Source organism: Hemicordylus capensis, chromosome 1, assembly GCF_027244095.1.
Source record: "Hemicordylus capensis ecotype Gifberg chromosome 1, rHemCap1.1.pri, whole genome shotgun sequence".
Classification (NCBI taxonomy): domain Eukaryota; kingdom Metazoa; phylum Chordata; class Lepidosauria; order Squamata; family Cordylidae; genus Hemicordylus; species Hemicordylus capensis.
This window is the reverse complement of record NC_069657.1, coordinates 38,333,952-38,360,879: the sequence shown is the minus strand read 5'-3', so window position 1 is coordinate 38,360,879 and position 26,928 is coordinate 38,333,952. Positions and strand designations below refer to the sequence as shown.

The 26,928-nt window shown below is 43.1% G+C and overlaps 1 protein-coding gene, 1 long non-coding RNA gene and 1 other non-coding gene across 4 annotated transcripts in view; 1 reads left to right on the top strand and 2 right to left on the bottom strand.

Annotated features, from left to right (window-relative positions):
- GALC (galactosylceramidase) overlaps positions 1-22,700 on the bottom strand; it is a 53,578-nt gene extending 30,878 nt beyond the window's left edge. Inside the window, exons 1-6 of one of the 2 annotated variants that reach the window (XM_053285644.1) lie at positions 22,218-22,700; positions 21,058-21,126; positions 17,517-17,580; positions 15,497-15,610; positions 8,415-8,554; positions 6,265-6,303 (exon numbers count right to left, since the gene is read on the bottom strand). In XM_053285644.1, the coding sequence (XP_053141619.1) occupies positions 6,265-6,303; positions 8,415-8,554; positions 15,497-15,610; positions 17,517-17,580; positions 21,058-21,126; positions 22,218-22,436 (645 nt within the window). In that variant the 5' untranslated portion in view covers positions 22,437-22,700. The remainder of the gene's footprint in view (positions 1-6,264; positions 6,304-8,414; positions 8,555-15,496; positions 15,611-17,516; positions 17,581-21,057; positions 21,127-22,217) is intronic. The other variant, XM_053285643.1, reaches the window with a different exon arrangement.
- TRNAV-UAC (transfer RNA valine (anticodon UAC)) lies at positions 14,607-14,684 on the bottom strand. The gene has a single exon. It is a non-coding gene; the product is annotated as a tRNA-Val (tRNA).
- Positions 22,550-24,198, top strand: LOC128340491 (uncharacterized). The gene is made up of 2 exons (XR_008313751.1): positions 22,550-22,750; positions 23,751-24,198. It is a non-coding gene; the product is annotated as an uncharacterized LOC128340491 (long non-coding RNA).
- The last annotated feature ends 2,730 nt before the right edge of the window (positions 24,199-26,928 follow it).

Sequence of the window (26,928 nt, the reverse complement as noted above, 5' to 3'; positions counted from 1 at the left end):
GCCTCTGAGCTGCAATTTAGTCTTATTAGCCTGGATAGTCTTATTAATTTATATTGTGTTGCTTATTAATCAATTTTTGCCTTCTGTACCCTTCAATAAATCTGATTGTATTTTGGATTCGACTCTGTAATTAATTCCCAAGGCCGAAACATTGCACAAATTTATTCTATAATGAACTGATTCACTGGTTCCCTGCACAAGACCCAAAGGTTAGTCAGGGGTGCATAGCCAGAGCAGTCTCATTAACACTATCTGTTCTATTATCAAGCTTTATTCCAAAGAACATTCAATCCCCTGCACCACCACTCCCCCCAAAAGGTCAGGAACAGTGAGAGGAGTTCATTTAAGCATTACCTCTGTATATTATGTTAATAATGATAGCTTTTCAAATATTATTAAGAGCACTGATACACCACCTTTCAACAGAACAGCTCTCAAAGCAGTTTACAGAGCAATAAAAATGAGAAGATGCTTCCCCGTCACTAACTGTTGATTACAACTCCCATAATCCCTAAGCAAAAGCCATTGCAGCTGGGGATTCTGGGAGTTGTAGTCAACATCTAGGAATCTCTGTTAGAGGGAACAATGGTCACCAGCAGCAGCCACTGGAAGGACACCATGCCAGGTTGAACTGGGACAGTTGCTCTCCATAAAGTGTTGATTCAATACAAGAATCAACACTTTAAAAGGCACCTGGTTACCCGGCTGACAGGGTAATACTCTTCCATTTATATCCCTCCTTGAGAGGGAGTGAAGCCACTTATAGCCTGCATTGCAACCCTAGAGTGCCAGACCTCACCTTTAAAAAACAAACAAACATATCCCTGAGCCTTACACTACAACATTACATCTACATGAAACCACTGGGCGAGGTCACCATGTTATCAGTATGTTGATGACACTCAAATCTATTTCTCCTTATCAACATCATCACAAAATGGCATCCACTCCCCAAATGCCTGCCTACAAGCCGTCATGGGCTGGATGAGGGATGAACTGAAGATGAATCCAAGCAAGATAGAGGTGATCATTGTGGACGATCGGAATTTGAGGGATCAGTTAGATCTTCCTGTGCTGGATGAGGTCACACTCTCCCAGAAGGAACAGGTATTCAGCTTGGGAGTGCACTTGGATTCAGGCCTCACCCTGGTATCTCAGGTGGAGGCTATGGCCAGGAGCGCTTTCCATCAACTCTGGCTGATTTGACAGCTGTGTCCATTCCTTGAAGAGAACCATCTCAAAACAGTGATGCATCAGCTGGTAACCTCCAGGCTTGACTATTGCAATGCACTCTATGTGGGGCTGCCTTTGTATGTAGTTCGGAAACTTCAGTTAGTTCAAAATGCGGCAGCCAGACTGGTCTCTGGAGTAACCTGGACAGACCATATTATGCCTGTTTTAAAGCAGTTGTACTGGCTACCAAAATGTTTCTAGGCAAAATACAAAGCGCTGGTTATTACCTTTAAAGCCCTAAACGGCTTGGGCCCAGGTTACCTTAGAAAGCACCTTCTTCTGTATGATCCCCATTGCACGCTGAGGTCATCTGGAGAGGTCCATCTCCAGTTACCATCGATACGCCTGGTGGCGACTAGGAACCAGGCCTTCTCTGTAGCTGCTCCTGGCCTACGGAACGCACTCCCGGAAGATATCCATAATTTAGACTCATCAACGGCCTTTAGGAGAGCTCTAAAAACTTACTTGTTTGGCCTGGCCTTCCAAGGTTTTTAAATTGTTTTAAAGTATTTTTAATTTGGGTTTAAATGGCCCTGAACTGTTTTAAAATTGTTTTTATATTGTTTTAAGCTGTGCGTTTTATATGGTGTTTGTTTTTATGTTTTTTAAACTTCTTGTGCACCACCCAGAGCCTTGGGATGGGGTGATCTAGAAATGTAATAAATTAATAAATACAATAGCAGCTGCTGCTTGTTAAAAATTGGCCATGCATGGCAAGGTCTTCTTAGACAACGCACACTAGTTACTTAGAAAGATAGGTCAGAAAAAGCACATGTGAAGACAACAGGATACTGAGTGTCCAGCATAGAAATGTAACGCTATTTCAGTAATATATAAGTGCACAGACTGTGTCAGATGGAAAGTTACATAAATAAAACCTCAGCAGAGGCTTGCAGTATCTCAATACACAAGTAGGTGGTTTCTTCAGAAGCAAACCTGTGCAAGTCCAAAAATAGACTTGGAACTTTAGGGCCTGTTGCCGAAACCTCCAGAGATACCACACAGTGATCACAATCTTAGCCACTCTGGAAAGTATAACAGAGTTAGGAGATAAATATTTTAAATGTGAAATAAAATAACATTACAGCTTCTGTGCTGGATTGCAGGCAGGCAAATAAAATGCAAGCTTCTTGTAAGTTTTGAGACACCTCAGGTCTGAAGACACATGTTGTGCTGTTACAGGAAATACCAAATTCATCTCTACCAATACAAGAGGCCCTCATTAGCTGCAGTTTCAACAACCGAGGTTTCGAGTATTCGCAGGTGGGTCCCAGTTTCTTTATCCACAGTATAAGTAGTAGACAAAATTCACTTATTTGCGGTTGTGTGTGGCCGGAAATGACCTAAAATTTACTTCTGATGTAATTCTCAGGCACCATTTTACAGTGCAGGACCATATCATGGCTCTTTTAAATTGTTTTTTAAAGAACAACTGGCAAGAAGAATATTCACCCAAAAGTCAGTCAATTTCGATGTTGGGGAGGGGGGTACTGATTGAGAACAAGATACTGTGCTTTTCTCCTCCTATTTCTGCTTCCCCCACCACTTGCTTGTTTTACCTTATTTGGTGTGAGGAACCTAACCCCTCGATTCTCATAGGCGTAAGGTTTCTTTATTCACAGTTTCCATATTTGCACCTGTAGGCAAGAATGGAGTGCCCACACACACACAAGAGGGCCTCCTGTATACAGCATAAGATGTCAGCACATGCTAACCAATCAAAGTGTGTCTTCTGGACTATACTGATAGAATGTCTACATTAAAATAAATCATCAGACCACAACTTGGGCCTAATTTATAGAGGAACTAGTTTTGCAATTATTTGGAGCTTTAGGGTACTTTCATTACTGAGCAATGCGAGTTGCAGATTTGGCAGTTACAGAGGTAGAGGCAAAACATAATGTGAATAGCACCCATGCTGCTACACTGTCAATCTCTGATGTGATCCTCCATGGTAGTAAGTAGATAAGGCTTTAAAAAACATGTATTGCACTGGCTCCACTTTTTTTCCTGAATGCTCAAAGGTGTGGTGGTGGGGAGTGGGTTTAATCACCCTCAGAAGCCTGAACAAAAGCAGTTATTTCCTCTACTGGTCTACTGCAAGTCAAGGATAGCAGGGCACACAGGAAGCTGCCATATACGGAGTCAGACCATTGGTCCATCTAGCTCAGTATTGTCTTCACAGACTGGTAGCAGCTTCTCCAAGGTTGCATGCAGGAATCTCTCTCAGCCTTATCTTGGAGATGCCATAGAGGGAACCTGGAACCTTCTGCTCTTCCCAGAGTGGCTCCAACCCCTAAATGGAATATCTTACAGTGCTCACACATCAAGTCTCCCATTCAAATACAACCAGGGCAGACCCTTCTTAGCAAAGGGGACAAGTCATACTTGCTACCACAAGACCAGTTCTCCTCCCATAAACTGTACTTGATTATCTGCACACTGCACTTGATTATCCCTTATACCGGGGGTAGACAACGTGTGGCTCTCCAGATGTTTTTGAATTACATCTCTCATCATTCTCAGCTGCAATACATTGTGACTGGGGCTGATGGGAGTCACAGTTCCACAACATCTGGAGAGCCTCCCATTGACTACCCCTGCCTTCTATATTCCTCTGGAGACCTCCTTATATCAGCCTAGGTTTACAAATAAGCAAGTTTATGGAAGCTGCTTCTGGGTAAGCTCAGAAGGTAATTGACTCCATCTCTATCTGTTTTGGATTGCATCCATGTATAACACCACATTATGAACTAAGAACACAGACTTGGGGGTGGGGTGGGGTGGGGTGGGGAAGAGAGAATTACCATGATGCTAATAATCAAGAACCTCCAGTTTATCCAGATCATCCCCACTTTAATTGAATTGCAACAGCTCTCCTGCAAATCTTTAGTGACAGAAAATGCCACAGGAAGCCCTGTGCTTGTCAGCAAAAAAAACAAAGGGGCGGAGGGGAGAAGTCTACAATTAGAGATAAGATACTGGTGTTCATCCTTTCCTTCAGGAGACAGAACAGGAATTCAAGATTGGTTGACTGAAGTGATCTTTCATGTTTAAGAATGCAATCATATGCACGTGTACCTGGGAGCAAGACACAGTTAACTCCGTGGGTTTTACTTCTCGGCAGACATGCACAGGATCAATTTTCCCTCTAAGGCATGTGCACGTACACAAGTTTTTGATGTCCGCTCAGTTAATTTTAGATCCCGCTCAGATTGAACCAGGAAGGTCCCACTCTGAATATACATGTGCACACACTGCCTTAATACTGCCTCCCAGAACAAAACTCATTCAACACAGGGATTAAAAAAAAAATTGAGGGAACACTGTACAGGATCAGGACGTAAGGTTCTTTACTTACTGGATATCTGGGTTTTTGTGTTTTTTTTAAAGACAAGTCTTTCATATTGCTTGTTAGTCAGTTCTAAGATAAAAGTCCTCCCACAGCCGAGCAGGCTGTACATCTATTGGGAGTAGGGCATAGGGTTGCCATATTCAAGCTTCCCAAATCCAGGTGGCTTAATTTGCATATTATGCAAGTTAGATGGCAACTAATTTGTATTTTTTTTTAATCTGACAGATTTGTGTACTCCCCCCTCCTTCTCTGCCCTCACATGTGATCGGATCCAGAGTAAGATCTGGGCAATCTGGGCAGCACGTTTGAAATCTGTGTAAATCCAGGTGGAATTTAGCAGCCGGGTGGAGGAGCCAACATTCAGGGGCAACCCTAAATTCCCTGGGACATGGCAACCCTAGCAGGGCATAGTTGACACTTACAGGCTGCTTTGTGAAATACCATGTCAGGCTCCCTTTCCAGTCTAGCCTACTCTGCAACACCTTTGTCAACAGTCACCATTGACAGGTACTGCTGCTGCTAAACTGGAGAAGCATTGCAGGAGCTGAGAATTAACATTTACCTGCCTCTTGAGCAGAGCTAAGGGCACACCATCACCACTGCACTTGGGACCGAGCTTCATTTTATGTATCAAATAAGCATACTGACCCTATCTTAAGCCCTTGAAAGAAGGTTAAGAAAAGTCTTATATTAACATTATACTGTTGAATAAACCCCAATGACACTAGGATGGTCTCAGTTTAACTTTAGCAATAGCAATAGCACTTACATTTATATACCGCTCTATAGCCGAAGCTCTCTAAGCGGTTTACAATGATTTAGCATATTGCCCCCAACATTTCTGGGTGCTCATTTTACCGACCTCGGAAGGATGGAAGGCTGAGTCAACCTTGAGCCCCTGGTCAGGATCGAACTTGTAACCTTCTGGTTACAGGGCGGCAGTTTTACCACTGCGCCACCAGGGGCTCATTTAAATTCCCTTTTAGTGACACAGAACACTAGGTGGCACCCTTGTGGAAGCTCCTTACGCTGATGGAGCACAGTTCTGCAAAAGGTGTGGAAGTCACCCAGTGGCTGACATTCACACTACTACTTCTGAGTAAAGTAAAGGTAAAGTGTACCATCAAGTCAATTTCGACTCCTGGCGCCCACAGAGCCCTGTGGGGTTTTGGTAGAATACAGGAGGGGTTTACCATTGCCTCCTCACGCGCAGTTAGAGATGATGCCTTTCAGCATCTTCCTATATCGCTGCTGCCCGATATAGTATCACAATATAGTATCAGCGGGGGATCTGAACCAGCAACCTTCTGCTTCAAAGTCAAGCATTTCCCCACTGCACCACTTAAGGGGAGTAGTACTACTAAAATTAAATTGTCCTTTAGACTACTCTCTGAATAGTACTATTCAGTGAGTTAGATGTCAGTCCCCCAAAATAAAGATGGATTGAGAAGTTTCTATGGCAGGAAAAAAAATGAGTAACATGTCAGAATAAATCAGTATTTAGTCTATAAGTGAAAGCATATTTTTAGCACACACAAAGCCATGCAACTGCTGTTCAACAGTTTTGTTTCAACCACATTGAAAAACCACAAACAGCAAAAAGCTTTAGCTCTGTGTTATACATGTCAACAAATACAATATTCTAGTAAATAGCATCTCTCTATAAACTGACCTACCTTGATGTATTTACTGTTAAAAGACCGTTCATTCCAAATCTAAAAGACAAAAAGCAAACAATGTAAAAAGTAAAACCAAGTTGCTCAAGGGCAAGTAACAAAGCAGTCATTGTTCTACTGTGTGGCTGCAGGAGGCCACACCCAAATCTTATCAAGATCTTGACACACCAAGATCAGAAACCTGAGCCGAAGGCTTAGATTCTGGAGCCTGAAGTACAACAAGCAGAAGGCACAGGTCAACAAACAAGGCAGATGGAACATGGCACTGTAAAGGAACATACAGCGGCGCAAGACACAAGAACAAAACAGGCACAGTTATTTATTAGACCACTATTAATTCCAATGCCTGACTATTACACAAATATGTTTGCATAATTCTTACATAAGAGCACTCTTGAACAGTTCCACACATTTTGTTACAAGGCAGACAATAAGGGTAGGTGGGTTGGAGAAGGCAGGGAGGGACCTACCTTCCTCCCAGACAATGGTCATGTCTCCCTTCCACATGCCACCACGCACCACACGATCCACGCTGTGCCCGGCAGCATGGACCACTGGAGACTGGGACAAAGAGTCTTGCCCTCTGAGAATCCCACAATGCACCACATGGTGAATACAGTGCATTGGGGGATTCCCCCAGAAATCAGACACTCAAGGTACCCAACTCTGTGTCTGCTCGGATTCCGTGTAGCCCAAGCATACACATGACCCTGGCACCGGGGTTAACCATGGTAAATGCTGGGGTAAAAAGTTGGGTTGGATGGGAGGGCAGCGCTGGGATCGGGCTCGATCCCGGCACTGCACATGAACAGCCCAACCCAGGCTGGACTGCCCTAGCCTAGGTTAAGCTGCTCTGGTGAATAGGCATAATGTCATGCAGCCACTGACCTGCTGAGCAGCCTGGCCAATCAAAAGGCTTCACACGGCACACAGCGTCTGAAGGAGGCTCTGAGGCCCCAGCAATACAGAAGCCATGGTACAACTCACTAAGCTGCATCCCAGTGACACACTCCCTATGAGAGACCCGTTTCAGGTCTATGAGCTGGAACAAGCATTTGTTCTTGCAGAGTTCATGACTGCTGGATTCCTTCCAGGTAGCCTATAGATACAATTCAAGAAACACCCTTGCCTCAGTCAATATTATATACGTTATATTAAAGTCTTCATTGCATGACTCAAGGTAGGTGAATTCCATAAAACCTGCTTTCTGCAGTTAAAGATCCATCTGATTAGAGTTGTAGTATCAACAGTATATAGGCCCTTTTCTTATGGGCGAGGCTCATTTTACATTCATCATAAAGATGCTGCCAAAAACCATGGCATGTGAAACCATGCCCCACCTGGCCCTGATTGTAATTGTTAATGCAACTTATCACACAAGCCACCATCACATGAAGAGTTTCCATGTTCCAAGTCGGCATTCCTGGAACTCAACTGTCTCCAGGAAGGGGCCAATTCTCCATAACAAGGATGAATTGTAGGTCCTCCAGGGGGCATAAACCTTAGTGTGAGGAGTCTCATTTTCTTGACTGTGCCTGTTCCAATTATCGTTCTGGAGCAATGCCCAGAATTTGGCTTCATAAATACCTGAATTCTCACTTCTATAGATTTTTGTTTTAAAAAAATAAGTCCTTTGCTGCCAGCTCAGGAACAAGATGGGTGTCTTCTTCCTAAATGTTTTCAAGAAGTATTCTCCTCACACACTATATATGGCAAATTACATAATTTGTCTGACTAAAGCATTTCCAGCACACCAAACACAACTCTTAAACACGTGTAGCTCTCAGATATAAAGAAAAATTCCTATCCCTTAATATTATGCAGAATCTTTTGTCTAAAACATGTATTTTTACCTCAAGAGCAAGTGCATTTAAGTACCTTCTGAACTTAAAGTTGCACTCCTGGATGGTCTTTCTTTAAAATGAAAATATAAGGAGCTTTGTTTCACATCTCCTCTCAGTGCTTTGTAAGTACAACCGTTCCAGGGACTCACAGCATAATGCAGAAAATATTTTTTTTAATAACTACAACGTTTCTATTGTGAGTAAAATGCTGGAATCCCACTGTTTTATCAGTTAGCTTTAGAAAGATCTTCAACAAGATGTTCAAAATATGAAAGCAAGGATTTAAACAGAAACTACTTTACTAACCCCAATGTAGTCGATGTCCAAATCATGAAACCTTTTAGCACCTATAATCCAGGAGACAATGTAAAAAGCTGTCACATCCGGATAATCATACGGCCAGTTCTTACCCTTCCCAACCCATCCTGGGAAAGCCCATGGCAATCCTGTAAAGAAAAAGAAGCAAGCAGAGGAGTTATAAGCAAAATAAAGAGAGCAAAGGAATACGATAAATATGCACATCCTAGACAGACGACCACTTGTTAATTAACAGGTACTATATACTACATAACCACCTTAAGTGGAACAGTGGGGAAATGCTTGACTAATATGCAGAAGGTTGCTGGTTCGATTCCCCGCTGGTATGTTTTCCAGACTATGGGAAACACCTATATCGGGCAGTAGCAATATAGGAAGATGATGAAAGGCATCAACTGATACTGCGCGGGAGATGGCAATGGTAAACCTCTCCTGTATTCTACCAAAGACAACCACAGGGCTCTGTGGTCACCAGGAGTCGGAACCAACTTACCTTTACCTGATGAGAGCATAGATCACTCATGTTTACTTCTGTACGTTCATGGTACTCATGCAAAGTCTTACTCACAAACCTAAACATTTTCATCAATATGTTCTCTATAACTCTAGCACCATTATCATAATTTGCAGCATCGATAACATAGTAAGGCTGCCATCTCCCCTGGATTTCTGGTTATTTACTAGATTTTAAGCATGTTCCCTGGCACCTGGTTAGCCCATTAGCTGGCCCAGATCCCCAGCTTTCATATTTCTTTTTTTGAAAGCCCAGCTCTAGCCCTTGTAAATTTATTTATTGTTACCCAAGTTAGTGAGAGCAACTCAAGGTATGCATTAGCTACAGAATATTACTCCTGTCAGAAGTATGGCACCACCAGTTTCTGATTCGACAAGATTACACCGAAGGCATCATATTTCTTTAGCCATATTAGGCAGTAACTGAGAACATTGTTTAAACCATCCCTTCAGTTTCCCCAGTCTCCCCCATTCTCTCTCTAATCTACTGATAGCCAATTGCAAATATTCACCTCTCCTCTCACACAGGAATCGTTCCTCCATTTCAGGGATTACTCCAGTTCTCATTACAGCTGCACTGATATTAAAACCTAATCACGGTTTCTAACCATGGCTAGAAGTGGATCTGCAAACTGTAGGTTGGGCTAACTAGGAACAACACTAGCCATAAACTAAGTCCAAAAGTGTTGGGGATGGGAGGAGAATCACCACACAAGTTGAGAAAAAGGAGCATATGAGCAATCAGGATACTCCCAATCACCTAACCACAGCTAGGCCATTAAGCCACTCTCTGGCTTCTTCTTGCTCCCTCATTTTTTATTTGCTCCCTCATGCCATTCTGTCCAGCGATGTATGCCCCAAACTGATTTCTTAATTCCTTACCTCTCTAACTGTGCACATCCTCAGTGCTACCACATTTGCCCTGGGACACTTAGAAACAAACCAGAACAAGGAGGAAACTCACACAAACAGGAAATTACAGGAAGACAACAGGTATCATTGCAACTAGCAATGGAAGAAAACAGCCTAATGTATGGGAACTAAAGGCTATCAAACTGTCAGGAGAAATAATTTGACACATTATGAACAATAAAAGGCTGTCAAAGCAGCAACAACAGCTCTAGGTATTCATAAATCCACATTTGCTGCAAGCCCTTCCCAGTTATGTAGCTCATGTTTGGAAATGCTGCATGAGGCTATATTGAGGTTGTAATGATATGCATTACTTTGGTCTTCATCAGCTTCCAAACAAAACTACAGTGTATTTTCCAGAACCATTTCCATCTACAAGTTCCTGCTTGCTGTATATTAGAAACTGATTTAGTTCTTTGCTAAGGGCTCCCAATTTATTAATATGATCAATTCAGTATGAAACAAAGCACACACCAAACAAAGAGGTTTCATTCAAGCCATAACGTTTCGCTATAATGGAAGAGCTGTTAATAAGCTTTAATAATGATCTGCTGCTAATCCCCAATTTCAGATTTGAGTCTTTCTCACAGAAAATGCATTGGGAATTGAGGCTTCACTCGAATTAGAAAACTATTATTAAAGCAGGTGAATACTTATCTACAGTACCATAAAATGCTTTACCACCTTGCTATTCATCTCGTGAGTTTTGCTTTTCATCAATACCTGCTTTATCTTAACAACTGAACGTAAATAGTTAAAGCTTCGTCCAATACATAGTATCAGCAGCATATGGGCCCTTTTCGATCATACACTCACCATAAAGATGCTACATCAGTGGCTGTCACCTAATTTTTAGAAGGAGCATATTTTGAACTGAACCAAGTCTGGAAGGTCAACTTGACTGCCTGGGCCCAGTGACTCATTCCTGCGCAAACAGGAACATCAGAAAAAGCTTCCCTTTTCTCACTTTCTTTCTCAGACAGCAAGATATTTAAGCAGATATTTCTCCTCATCTATGTTCCTTGTAACAGGGATTCCCAGAAGTTGTCGACAACTCCCATCATCCCCGGGGCAATGGCCTTTGGCTGGGGCTTATGGAAGTTGTGGTCAACCACGTCTGGGAATCCGTTACAGGGGACACGCCTCGTACATTTCAACTAATTACTCTTACTTGACTGTGCCTTGGTTGACCGTATGGAACTGTCTTTATACCAAGGCAGACTATGGATCCATCTAGTCCAGTATGGTCTGCTTTGACGGGCACTGGTTTTCCAGCTCAAATGCTGCTCGCAGCATTGCTATCTGGAAATGCTGTGTGCTGATCTGAAGCCGTAATAAAGTTTGACTGACTGACTGGAGATGCTGGAAATTGAATCTGGGACCTCTGGCAATCAAAACATATGCTCAATCATTAAGCTAGGGTCCTTCCCTTGGTCCACAAACAGGAGTGTGTAGCCGATGTACAAAACAGGAGACCTTGGGCAGTCTCTGTTGTTCACACTGGGGAGGAAGAGATTCAAGCGTCTTTTGCCCATGTTTTGGCTTGCACAGGAATAAGGAAGTGAGGTGCACAGTAGGAGAGCACAGACCAAAAGCTCCAGAGGGGCAGACTGAGCCTCCAAGTAGAGCCCATTGGAAATCTTTATACCAGAGGTTTAAAAATAACTGAAACCATATGAAAGGCAGGAGTGGAAGCGAGATGGCAAAAGAACAATCTGTGCCACAATACTCACAGAGTCATATTCCAGGCAGCACCAAAAATAGCAGTGGAACTACTAGTAAGGGGGGAAGAGGTGAATGACAAAGAAAATTGCATTTTCTCAGTAATATTAACTTCTTATTAACTTATATGTTATATCAACTATTAACTTATAGGTTGAGCATGGGGTGGGGGGAGGAGAAGAGCCTCCTGCTGCCAAAGCTAGATAAGCAGAGAGGCATTTGGACCTATATCACTGTTCCCTCTAAGGCATGTGCATGTGCGGCGGTCACAACTTTTTAGATGTCCATTCAGTTCATTTTAGATCCCACTCAGGTTGAATCAGGAAGGCCCCGTTCTGAATACATGTGTGCGCACACTGCCTTGATACTGCAGCCCAGAACAAAACTCACTCTGCACAGAGATTATTATTATTATTACTGCATTTATATCCCGCTCTTCCTCCAAGGAGCCCAGAGCGGTGTACTACATACTTAAGTTTTTCTTTCACAACAACCTTGTGAAGTAGGTTAGGCTGAGAGAGAAGTGACTGGCCCAGAGTCACCCAGCAAGTATCATGGTTGAATGTGGATTTGAACTCAGGTCTCCCCAGTCCCAGTCCAGCACTCTAACCACTACACCACGATGAAAAAAATTAGAGCAACCACTGACCTAAATGCCTCTTTACACAACAAGAATGCTTGTCTGAAGCTTACCTAGATTTTACTGAACAAAAACTGAGCAAGCACAATGTATTCTCACTGCAAGAGAACCTCCATTTTAAACATCTGTATCTCAAGAGTGATGATGCAGATGGGGGCTATCAATAAAACCAAAGTATAGTACCTTTATCCAGAAAAATCAATAATGAAAAAACATGGAGGCTTGCATGAATTATCATGATTAAATGAACATTTTGAATTGGAAGAATGTTTCCATGGAAAAAGGAACCGGAGTAAAAGAAGATAATGACAAAGCCATCTTCTATTTAAATTTAATGGGACATACATACCAACACACACCCTGGATAAACCATCCAGTCAATAGCAGCAACAACAGACACTGTGTGTACAAAGGGCGGGGACTTAACACATGCTTTTGACCTGCACATTCTGAGAATTCATGGGGAATAGCTGCAATCCCCATCACAAATGATGTTCAATGAGTTACCCACACCTGTCACTGTTGGGTAGACACATACTGAGCCAGGCAGTGTACTGTGCATGCAGCTCTGGAATTCTAAGGGCACCACAGACCTGTTATGATAGATTTAAGGGTGTGTGCCTGTCTGAATATACAGGTGAAACTCGGAAAATTAGAATATCGTGCAAAAGTCCATTAATTTCAGTAATGCAAATTAAAAGGTGAAACTGATATATGAGACAGACGCATTACATGCAAAGCGAGATAACTCAAGCCTTAATTTGTTATAATTGTGATGATCATGGCGTACAGCTCATGAAAACCCCAAATCCACAATCTCAGAAAATTAGAATATTACATGGAACCAAGAAGACAAGGATTGTAGAATAGAACAATATCAGACCTCCGAAAAGTATACAGTGTACTGTGCTTGACTGGCCAGCAAACTCGCCTGACCTGACCCCATAGAGAATCTATGGGGCATTGCCAAGAGAAGGATGAGAGACATGAGACCAAACAATGCAGAATTGCTGAAGGCCGCTAATGAAGCATCCTGGTCTTCCATAATACCTCATCAGTGCCACAGGCTGATAGCATCCATGCCACGCCGCATTGAGGCAGTAATTGTTGCAAAAGGGGCCCAAACCAAGTACTGAATACATATGCATGCTTATACTTTTCAGAGGTCCGATATTGTTCTATTCTTCAATCCTTGTCTTCTTGGTTCCATGTAATATTCTAATTTTCTGAGATTGTGGATTTGGGGTTTTCATGAGCTGTACGCCATGATCATCACAATTATAACAAATTAAGGCTTGACTTATCTCGCTTTGCATGTAATGCGTCTGTCTCATATATCAGTTTCACCTTTTAATTTGCATTACTGAAATTAATGGACTTTTGCACGATATTCTAATTTTCCGAGTTTCACCTGTATAATCATGGTAGGCCGTTACAGGATGACATGTTAAGCCCTTGATGTGCTGTTATAAACTGGCATGTCAAGTTACTTGCTGTGGGATGCTGTATTTACCTGAATCCAAGACTAGGTTTTTTCCAAGTTTTTTTAATATTAGAAATCAGGAGGTCATTTTAAATTCAGAGCCTGAATTCCTTTTATCTTAAATTCCTTTTGAGTAAATGCAGGTGTAACCTCTATTTAACCATTGCTTTGTAAGGGGGCTTGTCTTAAATTGAGAGCTATCCAGTTTGGGTAAATACGTAATAAAACCATTGTGTAAACACTCCCCAATGGATAAGCCTGGCAGCTCCTCCTCCCAGATAAGTAATCCTGCTTTGAAAAGTCTGATATCGAAACCCCAAGTGCTAACAACCCCTTCAACGCTTTCTATGGGCAGGCAGGTACAATTCAGTTTCTACAACCTATTTGAGCACTAACACCACCCATATGAATGGGGTCTTCTAGGCAGTCAGCAAAAAAAGCTGCAGCTCAGAATGACTTACCTCCTCCAACCCCGCCTTCACTCCAAACTACAGTGGGTCTACCCAACAATTCAGTCCATCAGTACCAAGTCTCCCAACCTACAAAGACACTTTTGCCCCCTTTGCACTAAAGTGGTTGCTTTTAATGTTCTAATATTATTATTTACTACTGAAATCGCAAAACTGTGAAGCCGCACTCATAAAAAATTAGTGAATGAGCAACTGCAGGCTGTAAAGGGTGAACTAGTAATTAAAACTACCCACCCTCCAACATGGAACAGGAGTTATCCAGTTATGGAATGCCTCAGCTCAAGAGGAAACAGGAAACAATTAATTAGGCAGAAGCCACCAGGGACATAGGAAGCTCCCTTATACCAAGTCAGGCCATTGATCCATCTAGCTCAGTACTGTCAGCACTGACTGGAAGCAACTCTCTAAGGCTTCAGGCAGAAGACTCTCCAAACCCTACCTAGAGATTCCAGGGATTGAACCTGGGACCTTCTGCATGTAAAGCAGATGCTCTACCACTAAGCTACGGTCCCATCCCCAAGGAGAAGACTTTTGAAGTAAAGGCTAAAGTAAAACAATAACCCTGATAAGCCTCAAAAATGATTTGCCAATACACACTGGACAGGATGACACAGCAATTGCACTGTATGGCAAGAAAGGACCACAAATGAGGTCTCAAAAGATAGGGCAACTACCCAAAATACACTGGAACATTAGAAATTTGCAACAGCAGGCAGCAATCATGACTAAGCACCAATGAAATCAATGAAAACACATTTAGTCACAACTAACCCAAAGGTAAAGTTGTGCCATCAAGTTGGTGTCGACTCCTGGCGACCACAGATCCGTGGTTGTCTTTGGTAGAATACAGGAGGGGTTTACCATTGCCATCTCCTGCGCAGTATGAGATGATGCCTTTCACCATCTCCTATATCACTGCTGAAGTGTTTCCCATAGTCTGGGAAACATACTAGCAGGGATTCGAACCAGCAACCTCTTGCTCCCTAAGCAAGTTACTTCCTTTCATTAGGACTTTGCCATGACTAACTTATCCTGGATGATACTCAAAGTCATTTGAATTCTTGTTTAAAAGGAGAGTGAATAAATAATGGCGGTCCTGGAAAGACTGCTAGTATGAAAGCAACCAACCCATTTTGTTTTGCTTATTATAAGCACAAATGTCACAAGAGTGTGTACACATACAGTAAGTAAGCTATTTATACCACATTATGAGGCATTATTTTTTATATGTTGCACATGGCAATGAATATTGGAACACACTTAGTTAAAAATGAATCACAAGTACTTTCAAATTAGAGGGTCAGAATGTTCACAGGTGTATAGTGCTTACCGATCAATTTAATGTTTGGGTTCCTCTTTTTAGCTTCTTTCATCAGCCACCATTCATAACCACGGAAATAATTTTCGTCATCTTCATAGTGCATGTGAGATGGCTCTGTCCCATCTGAGAGGAAAAAACAAAATTCTCTCTATATCTCAGTAAAATTAAAACATGCTACAATCTGGCTGACCACCAGACTAACACTGTGCATGCCAAAACACATTCTTTGCACACAACAAGGGAAGGACATTTTCAGCACAATCTCCCTTCTTTCCACGAGGCACAGTGGGTTACATAGGAGAGATAACAAAAAACCCACCCCTTCCCTATTGTGCACGTGATTTATTTTTTTACACATGCACCATTAGTCTGGATGCCAGCTACTGTATCTAAATCCAAAACATTTCTTACAGCAGTTCTGAAAAACACACATGTACAATGAAACTGAAAGTTCAACAGTATTACTATGTTGGTTTCAGCCCACTGGTTAATACCAAGGGCAAACGCAGATTAACACTGAGCTCTGCATTCAAGAATTTGTTTTTGTTTTTTGTTTTTTTAAAAAAAATCTGTATATATAAAAATAAATCTAAACCTGTAAATACATGACCAAAACTTGAAACTGGGAAAAATACAGAATACTGAAAAAAATACTCAATATCCTAAATGCAAATTAGCTGCTGCCATTGAATTCTTGGAATATTTCAGATACAGCACTTAGTGCTTCAGAGAAACCAAATTAAAAGCATGTGTTACCTACTCATATAACACTGAGATCCTAAGCAAGGCTTACTTGGAAACGAGTGCTAATTTGACCAAATGGAAAATAAAGCCAAGTAATCATGTTTGTATTATTATTATTTATTATTTTACTTTTTATATCCCGCTCTTCCTCCAAGGAGCCCAGAGAAGTGTACTACATATTTAGGTTTCTCCTCACAACAACCCTGTGAAGTAGGTTAGGCTAAGAGAGAAGTGACTGGCCCAGAGTCACCCAGCAAGCATCATGGCTGAACGGGGATTTGAACTCGGGTCTCCCTGGTCTTAGTCCAGCACTCTAACCACTACACCATGCTGGCTCTTGTAGTAAAGACAACCACCTTATTTTCAAGAAATGTTCTCCTAAGCTACTTACAGTACAACACTTTGTAAGTTTACTCAGAAGTAAGTCCCAGTGTGTTCAATGATGCTTACTTCTAAGTAAGTGTGCAAATAATTATACCCACATCATAAATTAAAACAATTCTCACTTGGCAGCAATTCCCAAAAACATGCAGGATGGGAAAAATGCTTACTTGACTGAATCCTTAAGCTGTCCTTCAAACTTCCTAACACAAACAGATAAAATGCCTTGCGTGAAAGCTTTTCCCATTTCCAAGCAATTTGAATGAATTAATTTAAAGGAAGAAACCTGACGACTCCAGCAGACTGCATCACCTTAACTTACAGAAATCCTTGAGACACATTATGCCACTATTATGCTCACAACAGCAACCTATTAAATTTCATAGAGATTAGTGGGGAAATGGGTATCGTCATATCAGTCAGAGCTAAGGTAAACATGTTGGTAGTGTCTGGAACCAAAAGCCTATATTTTCTATTTCAGGTTGCCTTCGTTATCCGCCGTCTCCATATCTACAGTTTCATGTATCCGTGATTGGGTCTCACAGAGTCAAATTCATTATCCACAGGTAGAAGAACAGGTGAAATTCATCTATCCATGGTTTTGAGTGGCCAGAAATGACTTCCAGTGTCATTTCCAGATGCTATTTTCCCGCAGAGAGCCATTTTGTGGCTCTTTTTAAGTTATTTATATATATCTATATCTATTTAATTTCCCCTTGCTTTTTCTGGCCCTTAATTGTCTGATTAGGAACCTAACACCACAATTCCCACTGACTCAAGATTTTGTTATTTACAGCTTCCGTATTGATGCCTATAGGTGAGAACAGAACCCCAACGAATAACAAGGGCCACCTATATTGATAAAAGCCTTGATTATTAACTCCAGTCCCTCAATGATACATACCTGTTGACTGTGCATCACCACCAATTTCTACTTTGAGGATATGCAAAGCAGCTCCAAAATTTGGCTTCAAAGAAAAAAGAGAAACAATTGCTAGAGTACATATCTGTTATGAATACAACACAGTGCATCATTTAAACAGAAAGTGATTCATTATCAAATCCACATAAATGAGTTCTTATACACTACCGTCTATTATTTCTCCAGCTGAAAACAATAATGTTTTCCCCTTATGATTTGTAAAAGCAACAGCATTGTCTATTAATTTTGTTTCTTTTTCTCTGCAGTCACTAAATCTATTCCCTTTTGCAATAAGCACAATCAATTACAAAACAAGGGCATGAGGGCCCAGAAGTATTGGAGAGGAGAGAGAAAAGTAGAGAAGCTTTATAAGTAGGCACTTTTTCATTCCTGACAGGTCATCAGCATGCCACATGCTCTCCTCAGTACATGTAGTCTAGCATTTTTTTTTTAAGCAATTGCCTCCAAGTTTCCATTTTCTTCATATGTAAAATCTCCTTCCATTAGCCATCAACTCATTAATTCCCAATATTATTTAAAGTAAATAAAGTCAAGTCAATCCTTTTTAAAATATATGAAGCATGCAGATTAATATATTCAGCCAAATGCTAAGCTGGGTTTATATGGTTAGATCAGGCAACAGTTCATAGAAAAAACTGGCAATATGGGAAGGAGGGAGCTCAACTGTACTGTGCACGTTGTTCCCCAAATCATCCTAATGCACATTTCAGAGAAAAATCAGATATACAGGCCTATTTGTATACTACAAGAAATGGACATATTAGGACATTTGAGTGCCTATGGAGAACTCAACATTTTAAAAAATGAGAATTTTGTAGAAAATTTAATGAAAGGCATCAATCCAAGATTTTAAAATTGCAGCTAAAACAAAAAAAAAAAGGAAACCCACAATGGGTAAGACTATGGAAACTGACTAAAATTTCTAACCAATTATCAAATACAGTGGCACAGTATTTATTATGACGATGGGGATTTATTTTTTTTTAAGTGTATTGAGCTCATTGTATTTTCCCAGGCAAAGAAACAAAGTCAGGGCCAAAGTCTACATAGAAACAAAGCATGTACATAGACACACCATGTTATGTGGTGTATTGCACTTTTCCCTCCACAGTTGTGGACACATTGCCATAACAAAGGAGTCAGACCTGAAAATCAATCCATATAACATTCTATATATTTCAGCCTTCTCTTCTGCACCACTTTATCAATCCAAACAGGAGAGAAACTAAAAAGCAGAGAAAACAACAGATTTGGTGTGATAGTGTATTCTACCATCTTAGAGAAGCCAATCCAAATGCTTCTGCCCCCTGGAACTCTAGAAGAGAAAGCTACAGGAAGATAGCTGGCTAGTCAAAGCTTTTCCTCCACAGGAAAGCCTTGGAGGCATTGCTGGCCAATACACGAGTAGCAGTTCTCAGAAGACCAGTACTACAGCACTAACACAACTAGTTGCCCAGCAACACTGGCATTAGGAAAGGGATTTTAAGACGTATTTACAGAATATCTTGGCATGGGAAAGAATTGTTAAAGGCTGGGTAATGGCTACTTGGCCATCCCTTTCTTTGGGAAAATGCTGGCCAACAGCCCAGGATGTTATGGGATATTTCTGAAGGGGGAATTAATGGCCATGGCGTACCCTGAATTAGGGGTGTGCATGGAATTGGCTGGACCAGTTCGGTTTGAGTCCAAACTGTACCTGGAATGGGTCAGTTCAGTCCGGCACTCCCTCGAACACACACACACACACCCAGGGTTTGGTGGGGTGGGGGGATTTGTGAGGTTGTTTGTTTTTTTAATTTTAATGTCTGATGTGGAGGGGGGTCCACAGAGGTTCCCTCTCCCCACAGGCCTCCCTTATTTCAGAAATCAGCCGCTCTTCAGCCGGTTTTTGGCCTTTCCCCCTTGGCGCAGTGGCCATTTTGGAGGCCGCCGCACCTACGCAATGGGCCTCTGCATGGCCTGGCATGACCCAGGCCACACAGAGGCCTATTTTACAGGCACACTGGCTTCCAAAATGGCCACCATGCCAAAGGGGAAAGGCCGAAAACTGGCTGAAGAGCGGCCAATTTCTGAAATAAGGGAGGCCTGCGGGGGGAGGGGGAACCTCCGCAGACCCCCCCACACCTTGGACAATTCCCCCAGCGGTGGTAAGTTTAAAAAAAAACTCGGAGGGGAAACTCGTGAGCCCCGGGGGGCAGCGGGGGTGATCAGTCCAATCAGCGGGTGGTTCGGTTCAACCCCGAACAGTCGAACTGAACCAGTTCAATGTCGAACCTGTTTGCACATCCCTAGCCTGAATGGAAACAGCTATAATATCCTGATAAAACTGCATTTACCTGATGCAAAGGTAATCATCTTCCCCACTCCCAGCCTGCTGCCAGGGATGTGTGTGTGTGCGCGCACGTGTGTGTGCAGTCAGTGAGAAGAAAGAGGCAGTTTCAACCAGCTTCTGAATGAGACAGAGAGAACTAGACTGAGTTTTGAGGAGAGCGGAATGCAGAAGCAGAGCAGGGAACTGAAGCATCTTGCAGTGCAGGGTTGCTCTCTAGGCACTCTTGTAACCTACCGGTGACTTACAGGAGTGCTCTGCTACATGAACTCCATCGACTGCTCAGCTTGTCTATTTTTAAATAAACCAAATATTAAGCCTCCAATGATCTCTCCTCCAGATGAACCCAGAATTGGGAAGATAACACACTCCTTGAACTTCTCAGTGGGGAGAACAAGTGGGAAGTACATGCAACATAATGATGCCCTTTCCACTTCTCTCAAGGCCTGCAAAATATCTAGTGGCTGTTTCAGTAGTTTCTTCCCACTCTTTAAATACAGCTGCAGTTATAGCACAGTGTTTTCCCTTTCAGTCTGAAAGTACCACATATAACCACTGCCATAAGGGACCACAAAGACAGATGTAGCAAAATCCCAGTGATGATTCCGATAAGGGAGAGAACACCATGGTAATATACTTGCTGCACACAGAGCCTCTCCCTGCGCTTATGTGGCAAGCAGCTCTAATATCATGACACTGTTCTTCCCCAGACCAGAAGGTGAACTATAGCACTATCTTGAGGCCTTGGGAGGATAGATCATTCTGTTGCTACTCACTACAGGCAAAAGGCAAGTTTCTTCTCTGAAATAAACACTATGCAATTTCTTTTATCACACTGAACAGTTATATTGTGCAGTCATGCTTGCAAGACACAGAGCAACATATCTTGCCTTGATGCATGCTTTTTCTAAGCAACGTTTTCAGTGCTAATCAGCAAGTCAGTACAGATCTCAGACAAATCTCATTTGCTAGCTGTATAAAATAAACATTAACTAATGTCAATACAACCATAGAATTATGTTGCAAGTCATGTCTAGAATTGCATGCACTTTTTATAAAAACATAAGGCTGTTGAGGAAATAAATGCCAGCACACAAAGCAAAATCAAGTAGAGGCCTATTCAAAGAAATGTCTTCATGTTAGAACTTATTGGAACAACCAAGTCATTACTACCTTAAAGAGGTAATCTAAAATCTGAGAGCGATAAGGTTCTGGGTAATTCACTAGAAGCCGGGAGGTAGCCTGGAAGGAAAAAGACAGAGAGAGAGAGAGAAAGAGGGAATGAATTGCCACTTGTATATGTTTATACTGTAGTATGTTGAATAAGCTACATTTTCAAAAAGTCGAAAGTACCACATTTGATTTCAAATCTTCCCCTTCAATTTTGCCCTCACACCTGCCCAAATATATATACTTAATTTTACTTATCACTTGCACTCCTCACTGTTCTGAGCCTGCCCCTCACACCAACAGCCCCATGCGCTTGCCCACCACTGCACTTCAGTCACCCATACACAACCCCACCTGTACCCAGCTCTAGGGATGTGCACAAACCAGTTGGGAGGCCAGGAAGTTTCCCTAACCAGGAAGTTTTTCACACAGGACTTTAAAAGCCCTTCATTTGCATCACCTCCAGAATGGAGGGAGTACATTCACAGATTTACTCCAAAGTCCCTGCGAGTTATCTGGGAGCAGTTCACACACAATTCAGGTTTTTCACAGCACATTCGAGTACAGTACGATTTATATCTGGTTTTTTTAAAAAAAAAAAATCCACTATTCGCATCAGTTTTTTGGGACAATTTCGAGTTTGCAGCAAAGTCTCCCAGTAAACTTGAAGCCTGCTGTGCGTAAAAATCCCAGGAAAACATTCAACAGGAAAGGCACTGAAAACGTTTCATCTGTTGAAGTTCTTGCACAGCACAAACAACTCTTTTATCTGGCGATCAATACATGTGTAGAGTTCGTTCATGACGTTCAACGCACTTGCATGGTGCAGCCGGGAAATGACTTGACTAGCAAGCCAGAGCTTGCCTGTTTGAATCAGGGGTCGACACCAACTCGATGGCACACTTTACCTGCAGTAGTATACTTCCTGCATTGCAGGGGGTCTGCACCAAGGTGCGATTTCAAAACGAACCCGTTCACAGTCACCCAGACAAAAACAGGTACCTGGGTGTGCCCAGACCCCTGTACACACCCACAACACAGAGACCCTCAAAGGGTTAGAGAGGGACACACAGGGTGAATGAGAGCGCACAGCCCACGGCTCATGGCTCTCAGGTGCCCCAGCCCACTCGCTCCCCGGCCCCAACTCCGCCGGTCTCACCCACCCCGCCGCCGCTGACCGCCCCGATGCCGTCGAATTCGCGAGCCAGCCCGACCGCGTCGTCCAGCCAGTAAGTCCCGTTCCGAGGAGCAGCGGCTGCGACCAACGCCGCACTCCAGCCCAGCAGCGCCAAACCCCACAGCCGCAACATCCTTGTCCGAGGAGAAGAAGCAGCCGCGACGCGAGAAAACAAAGAGCAAGCTGGCGGCTGTAGCAGGACCATGAGATAAAGCCGCCTCCTCCAGGGTCATACCGGCTTCTGCAGCCGAAGAATCCCGGCGCTGCAAGCACACACGCTTCTCAGGCTCCCCTCTGCATCATGTGACCCACGCTATAGTCACCTGACCAGAAAGGGCGCTGACTCTGCAACGGACTAGCATAGGAGCAGCGTTGTTTGAGCGGGGGATACAATTGAACGGGTGTTTTCTTCCCCCTCGCGGTGACGCATCTATGCGTCAGTTCGCTCAGTGTCACGTGACGGACAGTTCCTAGCTCACGCCTCGCCTTCGCTGTAGTTCCAGCCAGGTCGTGCTTGTGGTGTGTGCCATGAGGGGGCGGGGTGGGGCGGGGACGCGGGGTATTGCTGCTAAGCCACGAGGCTGAAATGGGGCGAGAGAGACTTGCTCAGCGTGTGCGCAGGATTGCAGTGCAACCCCTGTATACGTTTCCTTTAAGTAAACGTACACAGGGTCGCAGTGCAGTTCCCTGCACATATTTACTTGGGAAGCAAGAAGTTCCACTAAGTTCAGTGGTGGCACCTCCCACTCCCAGAGGTATAGTAGATGTCTTGACATGACATCTGTAATGACAGCCGGGGGCAGAGGTGGAACAAAACCCCTACTCTATCTGTGAGGAGTCCCAGGTATGCAACCAGAGACTAGATTTCAGATGCAACCAAATTTCAGAAACTAGTTTCAAAAGAACGTTGTTTCACAAATTCAAGTTATGCAAAAGTTTTATGAACTAAACCCAAAATTACTTGAGCATAACACTCCTCTCTATTAGTATTGCCAAATTCCCAGCTCTGAGGATTTTATCCCAGTCTGTGTAGGCTTCTAATGTCATGTCATGTCACTGCAAGCATGTGCAGGCACATACAAGGAAAATGCAAAGGTGTGTTTCAGCAATACACACTACACTAGACACAATTACAATCCTCTTCTAATAGTAAATAAAGCAAGCATCCTGGCTGTTGGGTGGGTATTCTGGTTTTAGGAATGTCTGGTGTAAATATTAAGTTCATTCTCCTGAGGCCAAAAATGCCCCCGTCTTTGGAAATGAAGCAGGAGGTTTTACAGACAGGGCTCCCCCCCACCCCATCCAATCCTGATTGGAGTGTGCCAGTCCACATATTCACTCGATTTAATCCAACCTCCCTGCAAACTATCAGGGACCAGGAATCAAAGACAGGACTTTGATTCTCCCCGAATGGAGGCTGTGAATTCTGGCTTAGTTCAAGTTATGTCAGGGTAAAAAAAATCCTCTATTTCCAGCAGCTTTTGGAAAAACAACTCAGGGGCTTCTGCTTTCTCCGAAGGTGTTGATGGAGGTGCTGATGGCTATGCGAATGGTCCGTCTAATCCCTCAAACTGAAATGCCTCAAATCTGCTGCGAAGCAGAATCGCTCTTCAGATACCCCGAGGCACAGAGCCATGTGTGAAAAACCTCCAGGTGATGGTGACCAGAGAAAAATCCTTTTCAGTCATGGCACTATGGCAATTCCAGAAGGGGTCACTTGACAGCAGGTCCAACCATATTTCTTTTGGGCCAGTTGATGAAGGCCTTTTTGCTTGATTGTATTTTAATCTCATATGGCTCAGGAAATTTAATTTGTTGTTTTGTGGAACTATATTATGCTGTTCTTTTTTTTGTATGTACAGCTTGTGTATGTATAGCTGTTTTAAACAATGGTGCAAGCTGCTCTGGGAGTTTTTACTGAGAGGTAAGCACCAAATAAAAAAATAAAATAAAATCATATATACATACATGCGTACAAGAAATGTTGCTGGATATGTTTTGTGTGGCAGCTGTTCTATGACACGTACAACCAGATCCACTGTGAACTTAAATGTTCTTAAGGGCATTAAACATGCAGTTTGTAATGAAACCATTACATTTGGCTCCTGCTTCAGATACCTGGATACAACAGGCTATTGAGTAGATCAACACAGCATGCAGGAAAAGGAAACATTGGCTCATTCTTCCACCCACAGCTTATGATTTTAATTTAGAGATGTGTACACTCAGATACATCTCATTCAGCTGATAAATATGTAGTGTAAATACTTGGGATTCCACACAGTCATGAGTCATGCAGTCACATAGCATGCATGCTTCTCAACAGCAGTGTACCATTTGGAAAAGTGAGGTATCAAACTAGTATGTTTGGAATGGCACAGAGCAACATCTCTTCAAGCACTTGCACATTTCTCCAGAGCATGGTAAGTCTCACCTGGCAGCAGTCTTGGCTTTGCCTGCTCTCCCAGAGTGATAACAGTAGAAAATTCCAGCTCGGATGAAAATTGCTGTATTATAATGGCTAGTTCAGACATTCAATCAAACTTTTCAAACGATGCATTATGATAATATGTTTTTAAAAATTAATGTCCTGTTTGTGCCAGCCACAGATATAATTTATTTATTATTGTTATTTATCATATTTATATACCGCCTGATATGTGTATCTCTAGGCGGTGTACACAATTTAAAACTCAACAAATATAAAACAGAGTAAAAATAGTTAAAACAATTTCCTAGAATAAAAAGTTGAAACAATTTCAAGGGATAAAAACAAACAGTTTAAAATTAATTTCAGTTAAAAGCAGGTGTGTCTTAAGGATCTCCCTAAAAGCAAACAGAGATGGAGATGCTCTTATTTTGACAGAGAGCTTATTTCAAAGCCACAGGGCAGTCACAGAGAAGACCCAAGTTGCCACCAAATGAGCTGTTGGCAACTGTAACTGGACCTTTCCAGACGATCTTAGTAGGCGACAGGGTCCATGATAAAGAAGGTGTTCTCTTAAGTACCCTGGACCTAAGCCATAATTGCAACTATCCAGAAATGATTGCAATTATGGCAGCTGAAAACAATTATTGTAATCCATGGATAGCCTTCAAGTGCCCCCCCCCCACCCACCCAGGCCAGGTTATAGTTAGAAATAGTTAGAGGGTATAGTTAGAGCCACTGGCGGCCTCTTAAGGGCTTTCATTGGCCCTGGAGTCAGGTGTGGTCCTGCAGTCCTGTATCTTAGTTTCATAGAAATGAAAAGAGTGAGAGGCAGAGTACAACATATCTGAACCATGGGTTGTAAAATGTAAGGAATAGTTTTTCGGGAAATATAGGGTTGGTTTTCATGACCAACCAGTCTGGAACTGGGGGTGGGGTGGGATGTAGGGCTAAAGCTGGGTGGAGAATGTCAAGCAAATGTTGATAATATGGCATGGGAACCAGACTTGGATGGGTTCAGATGCCATGCCCACTGGGAGTGCACATTCACACGTCCCAGATTTTACCAACATTTTCTCTCTTCCAGACTGGCCTTTTGTTAACATAAGAACATACGAGCAGCCCTGCTGGACTGGACTGGACCCAAGGCCCATCTAGTCCAGCACCCTGTTCCACACAGTGGCCCACCAGATGCCGCTGGAAGCCATAGGCAGGAGTTGAGGGCATGCCCTCTCTCCTGCTGTTACTCCCCTACAACTGATACTCGGAGGCTAAAAGTAAGGAATAAAGAGAGGGCTGAAGTTAATTTTCCTCATAGGAAATAAGATTTCTCATTGGGCTTTAGGCACAGAGTTGTCTACTAACCCGAACAATGGGTATGTGACCGCACATGCCAAAGAGGAAATGGCCACATGTTGCACCCAGCGGTTGAGTCCCAGGCTTCCCCAGTCTGTGTGGAGGAGCCCACCCGGCTTCCTCACTCACTTGGTGGCAGGTGGTGGTTGCAGTGGCATGGTGCTAGAGAAGACGATGGACACAGAGGATGCACTGCCTGGTTTCCTTTGCTGCCCCTTGAGCCCTCCACCACTGCCGGCTCAGCAACATCTACCGACCTGCCTTCCTCCTCATTTCTGAGCAGCATTTCTGCTCAGCCAACACCCAGCCAGCAACTTTATTGACCATCTGCACCTGTATGGCTTGACCAACTGTGACTTGCTCAGTTTCTCAGTGCGATCTGCTATGGACACGTTTTGCATTCTCCGCCATAGATTCACTCACTGTCAGGGATAGTCTGAGCCTCCGTGTTCCTCAACTCAAGGCTGGTTTAAGCATACTGCAACTACTGCAACTGCAGGGGAGGCACAGCATTGGGCGGGGTGCTTATGCTGGGCTGGGGTCTGTACAGAAGAACAGCAACAGGAGGGGAGAGGGAGAGCGAGAAAGAGAGTCTCAGAAGCCATGCTCTCGCAAGATGGGATTTCAGACTGGCTGGCCCTCCACCGATACTGAGAGAGGAGGAGGCAGGAGCCATGGGGCAGCTGAAGATGACACCAGCCATGGAGAGCTGAAGGACCTGGCACTTTCTGTGTGCAAAGCAGGGGCTCTATTCCATAAGTTTTCCCTGCACATAGGAAGCTGCCTTGCACTGAGTCAGGACTTTGGTCCACCTAGCCCAGTATTGCCTACCCTGACTGGCAGCAGCTCTCAAAACCCCTCCCTAGCCCTGCTGCCAGAGAACCTTGCAGCTAGAAATTGAACCTAGACCCTT